This window comes from Taudactylus pleione, unplaced genomic scaffold (genome assembly GCF_031769625.1).
Source record: "Taudactylus pleione unplaced genomic scaffold, aTauple2 ptg001165l, whole genome shotgun sequence".
Taxonomy (NCBI): Eukaryota; Metazoa; Chordata; class Amphibia; order Anura; family Myobatrachidae; genus Taudactylus; species Taudactylus pleione.
The window spans coordinates 162,913-176,176 of NW_028285566.1; the positions used below are offsets into that span (position 1 = coordinate 162,913).

At 46.6% G+C, this 13,264-nt stretch overlaps 1 protein-coding gene across 3 annotated transcripts in view; it reads right to left on the reverse strand.

Moving 5' to 3' along the window:
- The window catches only part of NIPBL (NIPBL cohesin loading factor), a 186,451-nt gene that overhangs the window by 29,716 nt on the left and 143,471 nt on the right, over positions 1 to 13,264 (reverse strand). For 2 of the 3 annotated variants that reach the window (XM_088462228.1, XM_088462230.1), the window contains exons 37-38: positions 9,706 to 9,872; positions 2,487 to 2,577 (exon numbers count right to left, since the gene is read on the reverse strand). In XM_088462228.1, the coding sequence (XP_088318354.1) occupies positions 2,487 to 2,577; positions 9,706 to 9,872 (258 nt within the window). The remainder of the gene's footprint in view (positions 1 to 2,486; positions 2,578 to 9,705; positions 9,873 to 13,264) is intronic. The other variant, XM_088462229.1, reaches the window with a different exon arrangement.

Here is a 13,264-nt window from a genome sequence, read left to right on the forward strand (position 1 = left end):
AGCTTACAATCTATGTTCCCTACCACATGTACATGCACATACACTAGGGTTAATTCTTGTTGGGAGCCCATTAACCTACCAGTATATTTTTGGGAGTATGGGAAAAAAACGGAGCACCCGGAGGAAACCCACGCAAGCACTGGGAGAATATACAAACTCCACACAGTTAGGGCCGTAGTGGGAATCAAACCCACGACCTCAGTGTTGTGAGGCAGTAATGCTAACCATTACACCGTCTGTGCTGCACCAACGATCCACAATATATATTTTTTTCTGACAGCTGAAACTATCCAGAGAACATCAGATTTCCTGTATACATACTACACAATTATAGTTCCTAAATCAGTAGTTCCTCTCTCAGTTCCAGGCAACCTTAGGGTCTCCATAATTTTTTCAAGGGAGCCAAAATAATTATCGAGCAGTTCAGTTTTTTAAGTTGTTGGGTCAAAATAATGCAATAAGTATTTAAAAAGTAAGAGAAAAAAAACTGTCCTATTCTTAACTATTGCCCCCTCCGTCTCTCTTCCACTGCATCTCTCCCTTTGCAGCCCCCTCCAAGCGTCTCCAGTCTCCCTTTGCAGCCCCCTTCAAGTATCTCTCATTGCAGCCCCCCCAGCTTCTCTCACCAACAAGCCCCTCTATCCCTATAGTTCCCTATGCAAACCACCCCCCGCCCATTACTTATTAGAAGCAACGAACTACCAGCGCCATTCAGCTTCTCAGATCAGCCAGGACCCCTATTCTGCAGCAGGCAGCGCCTCTGCTTGTTGCTTAACGCTGACAGCTCTCACACACTCCTGCTACAAATCAGGCAGCCTCATTAGGCCAATGGCCGCGGCACTCCAGTGACAGCGCTGCGGCACCACAGGGAGCCGAAGTGCGCAGATTGGGAACCGCTGTCCTAAATGAATGATACATTTCCCTGAGGAGACTTTTTTACAGACGATCTCCGTACACCACTGCATTTGCTGCACGACATCCGCTTGTCGGAACCGAAGAATGCTTTGCAGGATTTCCGGATGTCGGGGGCTGATCTGTCTGGGTTTGCGAATGATAGTTGGCTCCGGGTGCTGTGTACACACTGTGCAATAATCTGACTGGGCAGCCAGCATTGACTGATCGGCCCCATTATTGTACAGTGTGTACCTAACATTACTGTGCTAGGTACAATGAAGCAAAGACCACATGTGAGGCGAGAGTGCCTTTAAATTCAAGTTGAAGGAACAATGCCCATCCACCGGCACATACACCGATCATCCATAACATTAAAACCACTAACAGATGAAGTGAACATTGATTATCTTGTTACAATGGCACCTGTCAAGGGCCGGGATATATTAGGCAGCAAGTGAACAGACTGTTCTTTAAGTTGATGTATAGGAAGCAGGAAAAATGGGCAAACGTAAGGATCTGAGCGACTTTTACAAGGGCCAAGTTGTGATGGTTAAAGGACTGGGTCAGAGAATACACAAGACGGCAGGTCTTGCGTGGTGTTCCCGGTATACAGTGATTAGTACCTACCAAAAGTAGACCAAAGAACGACAACAGGTGAACTGGCGACTGGTTTATGGGTGCCCAAGGCTCATTGATGTGCGGGGGGAGCAAAGGTTAGCCAATCTGGTTCTATCCCATAGAAGAGCTACTGTTGCCCAAATTGCTGAAGAAGTTGATGCTGCCTATGCCAGGAATGTGTCAGCACACAGTGCATCCCAGCTTGCTGCATATGGGGCTGCACAGTCGCAGACTGGTCAGAGTGCCTATGCGGACCCCTATACACAGCCAAAAGTGTCTACAATGGGCACGCGAGGGCAGAACTGGACCATGGAGCAGTGGAAGAGGGTGGCCTGGTTTGATGAATCAGAAAGAGGCAAAATGTCATCTTGCATGGACAATCATCATTCCTGGACTTTTGTCCAGGAATGATGTTTGTCCATGCAAGATGACGTTTTGCCTCTGAGTCCCGTTTTTTGGAGGGAAAAATTCGAACTCGGCGTGGAAACTCAAACCTATCCGAGCCTGCACATCCCTAATTATTTCCTGATGGCAGTGGCCTGTGTCAGCAGGATAATGCGCTGTGCCAAGCTACAAAAATTGTTCAGGATTGGTTTGATGTGAACATGACAAAGAGTTCATGGTGTTTGACTTGGCCTTCAAAATTCCCCAGATCTCAACCCGATGGAGCATCTGTGGGATGAACTGGAAAAATAAGACCGAGCCATGAAGGCCCCAACTCGCAACTTACAAAAACCTCCTGCTAATGTCTTGGTGCCAGATATCACAGGACACCTTCAGAGGTCTTGTGTGGAATCCATGCCTAAACAGGACAGACCTGTTTTGGTGGCACATTATTAGGTAGGTGGTTTTAGATGTTATGGCTGATCGGTTTAAAACTGCATAACTTATGACCAAACTAAATCGGGAGCAGCCATGTTGGGTATGAAAGACATCTTCAAAGCACAGTAAACAAATTACAATATTTATCTTACCAAGACCAATAATGGCTTTTGTCTGCACTTCTTCATCTGAGTGCTTGGTGAAATACAACAGCAGCTCCAAAACTTTGTCTTTTATGTTAACCTACCGAAAAACACACAAACAAATAATTTAGCTTCATACAATTTAAGCTTTTGTAAATTGAGATCTGTCTATTCAAATATATTGGCATGTGTATGTCATAGACTGGGCACCCCGATTAAACGGTTTCATTGAATCTCTGGGTGGAATGATCATAATAATAGAATGACATTTCAACACATAATGCCCACTTACTTTTGCTAACTAAATAAAGATTGGCAAAAATAAAGATGTGGCATATAAATGTTTGGACACCCATGCAGTTTCTTTTAAGTGCTCAAAACTTTATTGACTTCATTTGACTTTAAATTAACACATCTGCTTAACTCTATGGGAAGGGGATTGATAATTGCAAGCCCTGCAATTGCATTTATGCTGGTTCTAATTCAGTGGGACTCCCTGCTTGTGAGCCTTTTATAAGAGATGACAGAAAAGAAAAGGAAACAGCAAGGATATCTGCAATGAGCAGCGACTAGATTCCATACACTACATCCAACCCACATCACTACAGATGATTGGTGAGTTTGCTTCAACTGTGGTAGTCTGACATGCAGGAAGTTCCGTGTAGGGACAACAGCATCTTGACCAATGAACGGCTCTTCCTGTGCCTTGGGCCAATCATTAAGCACATAGATTGGATCATCCATGCTTTACAGTTGTACGGCAGAGTAAATTAAGCTCAGGTGGAATTAAATATCCACAAATCCTAGAAAGCTAAATCAGTGAAGAAACAAACTGCAAAGAGGCAGGATGTGACAGCAAGGCAACCATCCAAATTGTACAAAGTCGTGTTTACAGGAAAACAAGATTAAGGTTGTGGAAATCTGTTTATGTAAAACGACCTAAGGATATCTCTGAGCGACAAGTGTTCGGCAAAGAAGAGTATGAAAATACCCTGAAGCAAGAAAAGTAAACTATGATTCCTGCTAAACGAGGTGCTGCCAAGTACTCAGAGGGTGCCCAAAAATTAGCAAAAGCCACATTCACTGTTTTGCCTGATTTTTGTTTTTCAATCTGTTAAGCACATAAAATATGAGTTATGGTAAGAACTTACCTTCGAAGTACATAGGGTCCACCGGGAGACCTTGGGGGTGTAGGTGGTGAATCAGGAATCTGGGCATCACACAGTTAAAAGCTTTTCAGCTCCCAGGATGCACTGGTTCACTTTCCGTATACCCCGGCACCCGAGCCAGAGGCACCTCAGTTCGTAACAAGTCAATGGCCGGAGGAGGATAAGAGAGAAGGAAGACTGGTACACACAAGAATCACACACTCTCACAGAGAAGGAGATAGGAAACCAGTGACCAGAAACATAGCCCATATAAAGCCAGGTGCGTCAGGGCGGGAATTCGAAGAAAGTTAAACAAAAGGTAAATTCTTTCCATAACTCATTTTCTTCTTCAAGGTCCATAGATTCCACAGGGAGACCTTGGGGATGTCCCAAAGCAGTCCTTTAAAGAGTGGGGACGCTCCTGCGCTGAGAGGAGAATCCCGCGCCCAAAGGAAGCATCCTGAGAGGCAAAGGTATCCAAGGCATAGAACCTCAGAAAGGTCTAGACAGAAAACCAAGTTGCCTCCTTACAAAGCTGAACAGCTGAGGCGTCACGGCGAGCTGCCCACGAGGGACCCACAGACTTCGCAGTAGAATTAGCAGTAACAGTAGCCGGTACAGGAAGGCCTGCCTGCGTGTAAGCCTGTGAGATAGTCTGCGAAGCCACCTTTCCAATGTTTGTTTGTTGGCTGGCCGTTCCTTCTTGTAAAATCCATATAGCACAAATAAGGAGTCTGATTCCCGAAGGGAACTGGTACAGTCCACATATATCCCGAGGACACGGACCACATTCAAGGAGGCCTCACCTGCCGAGAGGTCTGGTGATTGAAAGGCCGAGACTACAATTTCATTAATGAGGAAACTAGCAACAACTTTTTGAAGGAATCAAGGACGAGTCCTAAGTACTGTCCTGTCCTTGTGGAAAAGTAGAAATGGGTAGCGACCGGAGAGCCCCCCTAAATCTGACACACTTCTGGGTGACGTATGGCCAGTATAAAGAGAGTCTTTACTGTTAACCACTTGAGTTCCACACAATCCAGGGGTTCAAATGGAGGGCGCAAAGAACGACCGACAAATTCCAAGGAGCCACTGGAGGGACAAAGGGAGGTTGAACACGGAGGACACCCTGGAGGAAGGTGTGGATATCCATAAGTGGAGCAAGTCTACGCTGGAACCAAATGGACAGAGCAGAGCCATGCACTTTCAGTGAGGCCAGGCGGAGTCCCAGGTCCAACCCAGCTTGAAAAAAGACCAAGACTCTTGAAATCCTAAACACCTGGTGGTCGTAGCTTCTGGTACTATGCCATTGGAAAAATGTATGTCACACTCTGTGTTAGATCAGAGCAGAGGCTGGCTTACGCGCTGAGCATAGTTTCGACAACAGCGCTAGAGAAACCTTTGGACCTCAGGAGGGATGTCTCAAGAGCCACGCCATCAAAGACGGACGACCAAGATCCAGGTTAAGGCAAGGACCCCGAGACAACAGGTCCAGTCGTTGAGGCAGCAGGAACAAAGTGTCGATGGAGAGGCCCTGAGTACCAATTATGTCTGGGCCAAGCTGGAGCCACCAGCAGGACAGTGTCTCCGACTAGTTTTAACTTCCGAAGAACTCGAGGGAGAAGGGAGACACAAAGTGGAAGGTCCACTTCACTAACAATACGCCTACCAACATCTCTTGGGCCATAAGGCCCACCTGTGGGAGACCCCATCTGTTCACTAGGAGTTGAAACACCTCTTGGTGAAGCGACCATTCCCCGAGATGCACGTCGCGACAGCTGAGGAAGTCTGCTTCTTAATTGAGAACTCCCGGAATGAATATTGCTGAAATGGCCGGGATGCGACCCTCGGCCCATGTCAGAATGCGGGACACTTCTGTCATTGGTGCCTGACTTCGAGTACCTCCTTGATGGTTGATGTAAGCCACTGTTGTGGTATTGTCGGACTGAACCTATACAGGTTTTCCGTGAAGTATGTGCTGGGCCAGGTTGATGGCCCTGCAGACAGCTCGAAGTTCCAATATGTTGAATGGCAGGGTTGATTCGACCGATGTCCTAAAAGGTGTGTGGACCGGTCACTGTGCTCCAGCCCAGGAGACTAGCGTCCTTTGTTAGGATTATCCAGTACGGGATCCAAAAGGGGCGACCCCTGGTTAGATGAGATGCCTGTAGCCACCAAGATAAAGGCAGATGCACAGCTGGAGAGAGCACCCTCGTCTGAGCTTTGATCCGATGGGGTAACCTGTTCCACCTGGAGGGGATCAGCCTTTGCAAAGGCATGGAATGGAACTGAGCATATTGCACCATGTCGAAGGTGGACCTTTGCAAAGGAATGGAATGGAACTGAGCATATTGCACCATGTCGAAGGTGGACACCATGGATCCCAGTGTTGATCCAGAGTGGATCGACACTCGGCGACTGTGGAGACATCTGCACTATCGTAGATGAAGTGTGGAGATCTTGCCTGATGTCAGAAAGATTCTCTGATCCTCAGAATCCAGCAGGGCTTCCAGATTAATCATTCTCTGTGAGGGATTCAGGGAGGACTTTTTTCCAGTTAACCATCCGTGCTTATGCAGGAAAGCCATTGTTACCTGCATATGTCGGTGAAGCACTTCTGGGGATCCTGCTAGGAGCAGGAGGTTGCCCAGATATGGTAACAGTTGTACATCCTGACCACGTAGGAGGGCCGCCAAAGGGCAGAGCCTGAAATAGCAAGTGTTGCTGTATAGCAAACCGGAGATATTGCCGATTTGAGGGCGCTATAGGTACCTGTAGGTACGCGTCCTATATATGCAGAGATACCATGAAGTCCCCAGGCACCATAGCTAGAATGATGGAGCGTAGGGTTTCCATCCTGAACCTGGGTACCCTGAGGAATTTGTTTGAGGATTTGAGGTTGAGGATAGGCCAATGAGACCCAGTCGGCTTCTGAACTAGAAAGAGTAGAATAACCAGTCCCTCGCTGAGATAGTGGGAAGGGCACAATACCGCTGCTTGCTACAAGGACTTGTCAGGCCTTGTTCAGGTCTGAAGAAGGACCTGTGTAGAAAAACTGGTGGGGTGGCCGTCTGAGAAATGAGAGGGCGTACCCGTGAGAGCCCACTTCTCTTACCCAAGCATCCGTGGGCTTGACACCAGCACTGGGCGAACTGAAAAAGTCGGCCTCCCACTCAGGGATATCGCAGAGGGAGGCCCGTCCCATCAGGCTGAGGGTTTATCAGCGGGTTTTGAAGCAGGACGTCTGATGTTCCAGGTATGCTTGGTCCTGGGTTTGGCGGCCCTAGTGGAAGCAGACTGCCTAGGAAAGGACTAACCTTTAGGTTTTCCCTGAGGACGAAAGGACTTGAATGATGTAGTTCGAGGCCTGATAGAAGTAATTGCTGAAGGCAGAAATGCAGTTTTTGATGCTGCCAACGTGGTTACAAACTTGCCAAGGCCTGGGCTAAACAAGATCTCCCCTTTGTAGGGTAACCCTTCTAGGCCTTTCCTGGAATACACATCTGCCTTCCATGAGCGTAGCCCAGGGTTCGGTGGGCAGACAGTGTCGCGGCCGAGACTATGGAGGTTAGGAGACTGGCATCCAATGGCGCTTCTCCAATATGGGAAGCTGCATCTCGAATGTGAGCAACAAAAGCATCTGAGGGAAAAAAGTCTTCAAGTGAGTCAGCCCAGCTCTCTATAGCTTTAGACACTCATGCAATAGCCATGGTTGGACGGGCCACATCCCCTGACAGAGAGTATATCGATTTCTGTAAAGCTCCCACTTTTCTATCTGTAGGATCCTTCAAGGAAGTAATTGTAGGAATAGGCATGTACTTGCTTTTAAATTAAACGTGTAACAAGTGAATCCACCGCAGGGGATGTTTCCCATTTTGCACAATGAGCTACAGGAAAAGGGTAACGTGATGTCAGACGTTTTTGTGGTTGAAACCTCTTACCAGGCGATTGCTAGGCTGCAGCCATGTGTTCAGCTATCCGATAGAGGGAATTCTGCTAAAGCCACTTTCTGTCGTTTAAACAGAGGGTGCTTGGATTTAGGGGCTGGCTCTTCATCTTCTATTAATAAGATGGATCTGACAGCACGCACCAAGGCAGGAATATTAATTTTTGACCGACTCTCATCCTCCTCCGGAGGAGAGTCAGGGTGAGAGAGATCAGCATCTACTGCCTCCTCAAATGATCACTCAGAATCTGAGAGTTGCATGGACTGTGACAATAACACAGGACGCTTAGAGGGCTTACTGGTTAAGGGCTTCTCACCTTGCAATATGGTTTGAAAGGCATTAGATGTAGCCATTAGACTCTGCACAGAGTTAGAGAGTACGTATACCCATGGTGGGGGCACAGGAGGTACCTGTATCGTCTGAACCTGATGTGGCAACCCCAAAGGGGGAATTATGTCCTGCTGTGATAACACCACAGGGGGAATGATAGCCGGAACCGCCATGCGGTCCGCATTAGTGGCCAAAATCTGAGAAAATGAAGCCATGGGGGGCTCTTTTGTACAGGCGCTGGTTGTCTGCTGGGCCTGTGGAATATAACACTTACTACATAAGCCATCTTGTATCAAATCCTCCTCACTTAAGCCTGCAGCACATCATTTGCATGATAGCAGTATGGGTGCAGATGCCGGTTTGTTACTCTTGCCTTTGCTAGACATAGCTGCAGGTAATATGGCACTGGGTATAATGCAACCGTGTAAGTAGGATACTAGTAGAAATGCAATATACTGGTCCTGTCTTATGCTTGGATGAGCTGCAGGAGGACGCAGCCCAAATATGGCACAGTGCAACGTCCAACAGTATGCGACAAACCTCACAAATACTTTGTTCTATATATGTGAGGTACATGAAAACCCCTAAATACACCTGTATGTTAGGGCGAAGTGAGAAAAAAGGGAAAGATATATGCTGACAGTAGAATAGAAAACAGACAGGCAGCGCTAGTATTAATCACATACAATGCAGAAATAACATAACTGCAAACTGGCACTACAATCAACTACACCAACTCAGTGTCTGGTAGGCTATAGTGCTACATACGCAGACCCCAGGGAGAGGTATGTAGGGGGACCGGACCCTGCATATCCCTGAGAGCGCTGTGGCTGTGCCTAAAGAAAATGGCCGCCAGAGACCTCAGAGGGGGCGTGGTCTGAGGAGGAGAGCAGCTCAGGGAGGAGATACCTCTGTGGAATGGCGCCATGAGTTGAGGGGCCGCTATAACGGGGAAGCTGACCTCCCCTTGCCGATTTTTTACCCTTCGGGATGCTGGTTCCAGCACCATGTGTACCCTGGTGGTCTAGTGGATCGCAGGATCTGGAGCCTGGGTCCACACTGAGCACCTCCGGTCTGTCCCCTGAGACCGGAGGTATGACTGCCCGCGTGGGTCACCGCTACCTGTCTAGGCTGCAGTCTGGGTCCTCCTATGGGGCCTTGGCTAGCACTGACCCCAGGATACCTGCCGAGACCCCTGGCGTCGCGGCAGCGCAGACGTCCTATGGACTGTCTGCTGCTATGCGCTCTTAGTAAAAGTAAAATAATAAAATCATAAAATAAAAAGCCTTAGGGCTGCTTAAGCAGCCCCCTGAACTAATAGTGACCGACTCCGGACGGGCATCAAAGAAACTGAGGTGCCTCTGTCTCAGGGGCGGGGGTATAGGGAGAGTGATCCAGTGTGTCCTGAGAGCTGAAAAGCTAACTGCGTGGTGCCCGGATTCCTGATCCACCACCTACACCCCCAAGGTCTCCCTGTGGAGCCTATGGACCCTGAAGAAGAAAAAGGAATTGTTAAGAAATGTGTTCACACTTGTACCCTGCAGAGGGCGTGTCCACTAATTTTCACTAGTACATTCCATTTTATTAGGGGAATGATATTTATGGACAGTTACATGAACACACAATAAAATATATGTATGGACAGTTACATATGCACACAATAAACTATATATTTCTATATATATATCTTTAGAGATATATACACACATGCTGATGATATAAACACACAGAATGATTTGTATATACAAAAACAATGCAAAATAAATATAAAAAATAAAAAATGAAGTAAAAATATGGAATACGAACTGCAGTATTTACTTTGCTGCTACCCTTGAAGTCTTCCTGATCAAAATCAAAGTGGCGACAAAGTGCTCCAACAGTAAAAAGCGATCTTAGGAGTGCTGGTTTGTTTGTTGTCAAGACTGTGCTGTTTGGGTCGTCCTGATGTTCTGTTTTTAATTTTATTAGAGCTCCTAAATAAATAAAAAAACACTTCAATAAAATGTACAACTCCACTTTTAATAATCTCATTTTTTCGTCAAAGTAGTTTCCACTGGAAATAAAAAAAAAAAAAAATTACCAATGAATTATTTACTCCAGGGTCAGACTCGCAATGGGGTTACCCACAGAACGTACAGAACTTGGCAAAGAAGAAACACTTCTAATTCTTACTTAACCCTCTCCTACAGCCAGGGAGCTCAGTTTCCAAGGAATAAGACTACAAATAAAGAACCAAACCACCAATATTCACTGTAAATGGATCATCTCAGGTGTAAAAGTGCACGTCAACCTGTCCGTACAGATATAGGGAAGAACATTCTCCAGATTCATATGGCAGGCCAAACCACCATCCAGGATAGGGTTAGGTCATAAGGGTCACCTTGTACTCATGGAAAAGGAGCACACCAGGAACCTGCAGGAGAAGTAACACTTAAGCAAAACTCCTTCGCAGAAACCTCTGAAAACATCCAGATAGAGGACAGGACCAGTATGAGGACACACTGGGAAATCCGGTGACAGGAATGGCCCACTGGACATGTCTCTAGAAGGGGGAGTTGTATTTCCATGATAGCAGTTTATGAAAATCACAGGCAGAGAGCTGCATATCAGTTTCCTGTAAAGGCTGTCTTGGAGAAATCGAAGGAGGCAAGCTATTGTGAGCCAAACTGTAGTCTACACAACCACTGAAAGAAATGTCTCACAATGTGCGAGACACACTTTAGCCCTGCAGCACTGTCTATCTGGGACCCTGGAGGACAGAAAATGGAGCCAGAAAAGTAAAACTGAACTGGGGAAAGCAAGAGGTGGAAGACAACCCAAACTGACTGATGACTCAGCAGCCTTGGAGACCACTCTTTGGGCTAACGCAGAGGTTCCCAAACTCGGTCCTCAAGGCTCCCCAACAGTACAGCTTTTAGAGATATCCATGGTTGAGCACAGGTTTTAATTAGTACCTCAGTCAATTTGATTTAAGTCACCTGTGCTCAACCATGGTTAGCTCTAAAACCTGTACTGTTGGAGAGCCTTGAGGACCGCGTTTGGGAACCTCTGGGCTAACCAAAGGGATTCTCTTATGATTGCACGGTTTAAACTCTTCCATCATTGGTAACTCTAAACATTAGCATTACCAATGATGGAAGGATTCAGAGAAGAATCATGAAAAAGCTAGATATACGAGGAGTTAGCAGAGCTTGATTTGGAGGCAGAAAGGCCCTTACCACCAGTTGCCTGAGAATTTACACTCTGAAGGTCAGAGAGACCTTCCCTTAACAGGGGAGGGGGAAGTGGGAACTTTATTATTTATTTTAATTGGGGCCTCCTGACCAGATGTGCAGGCACAAAAACAAACCTACATCAGATGTGCATTGGTCAGAAAACACTGATTCAAGCTGCTCCTCAGGTCAAGCAGAAGCACTGCACAAACTTTTCTATGGTCTTTACTAGCCAGGTATTTAAAACTGAGGGACATATGTACAGCAAATATATCCTTCAGGAGGATGATGCACAATTTCTGGAGGAAGGGTGGGTTGAAAAACAAAGTATTTCACATAGAGAAGCAACTTTAACATTGACCCTGAAAAGCACCAGATACTTTCTATTGTCCAGCGACAATTATGTATTTAAGGTTCACACATCACCTGATGTCATGCCACAAAAGCAGTAACTTTTGGCTGGCTACATCAGGCAAGCGTGGCCTGTCCTAAGATACTGATGTGTCTTCTCCAGGCTCTAGATAGCCTACCACGAACCCTGGTCTGCTGGAAACCAAAATTCCTAGACAGCCACAAGCAGTAAGGTTTCAAGTCCCCTTATTCCAGTGCTTTTTTTATAGGGCTTTTGTTCCACATAAAGATAGGTTCTGATTTTCAAGGGTATGTCATGGGAGCTATGTGCCCATCGTATAGATTGTAAGCTTACGAGCAGGGCCCTCTTACCCTTATGTAGGTCTTTTATATATGTATGTATGTCTTTTACAACCCAGTATAATGTTGATTCAAATTGTAAAGCGCAATGGAATTTGCTGCGCTATATAAGAAACTGTTAATAAATAAATAAATTACACTGATGTACTTTGTTATTTCTGGTTCCATTCATGTCTGGGAATGAGACCTTTATTACAAATTGGTATCAACACTGGGACAATGGAATGAGCTGGATCTGAAACCCCTTAGCGTATAGTAACTCATTCATACCTTGTCATTGGAAGCTCTCCTGGACATATTACAATGGTTGCTCTGATACAGCATAACATTTTACAGATAACCATATATTATTAACTAGCTGGGATACCCGGCGTTGGCCAGGTTGAAGACTGGACCCAGAAGTACAGTATACCTGCAGACTTTGTTTACACTGCCCTCGCCTATAGCCCCATTCTATTGATCCTGAAAAGAACCCCACTGTTTGCTAACATGCATGCAAACATTAGCGTAACTACTGTGGGTGCAAGGGGTGTGGCTGTTCGGTGACCGACCGCTCCCCCTGCAGCCAGTCACGCACACAAGGTGGGCACCCCCAAAAGGAACCGTTATGGGGGGCCAGGTTTCAGCGATGTTGACACACTGGCAGGCAGTCATGGAGAGACAGCACCACCGATCGCGTGGCAATCAGAGCTCGCGGTCCGGCAGCCAATCAGCAATGGCGGCTCCTGATTGGCTGCTGGTCCACGAGCTCAGATTGGCTCGCGACTGGCGCCAGATTCAAATTGCGCCAGCGCTGTCTGCTCATGTCTGCCAGTGTGCCAGCTGTAACTAGCTAGCGGCTTGGCCCCAAATCCACACCTGCTGGCGCCACACAGATGGAGGCGAGAGGCTAGCTGCTGGAGGGACACTGGGAGGTGAGTTGCTGAGGGGGAGGGCATGATGTATAAGGAGCACTACTATTGTGTGGCATAGTGTGTTATATGGGGCACTACTACTATTTGGCATAATCTGTAAAGGCCATTACTGTGTGGCATAATGTATAAGGGGCACTACTACTGCATGGCATAATATGTATAAGGGCTACTGCTGTGTGAAATAACCTGAATGGGCTCTGTGTGGCATAGGCTCTGTGTGGGGAAAAAAAATGAGCTTTTTTAATTTAATCTTTGAGGAAGGGGAGGGCGCTTTTAAGATCATCCTATGTGGCCCACACAGTTCTAGTTACACCCATGCATGCACACGGAGGCTCTGGATTCATGAATTTGCATGAGTCATCAAGCTTGTGCAGACTGAGGTTAAAAATACTTTTGTAGCTTTCTCACAGGTTTTTAGCAGACTGTCAATTTCCATTGGAGCCAGCCCTGCAACTTGTGTAATTTAAGAGTGTCCCCATTTTCAGAGATTGTATGACAGTGTGTGGCCCTGACTAAATTCAAACCTTG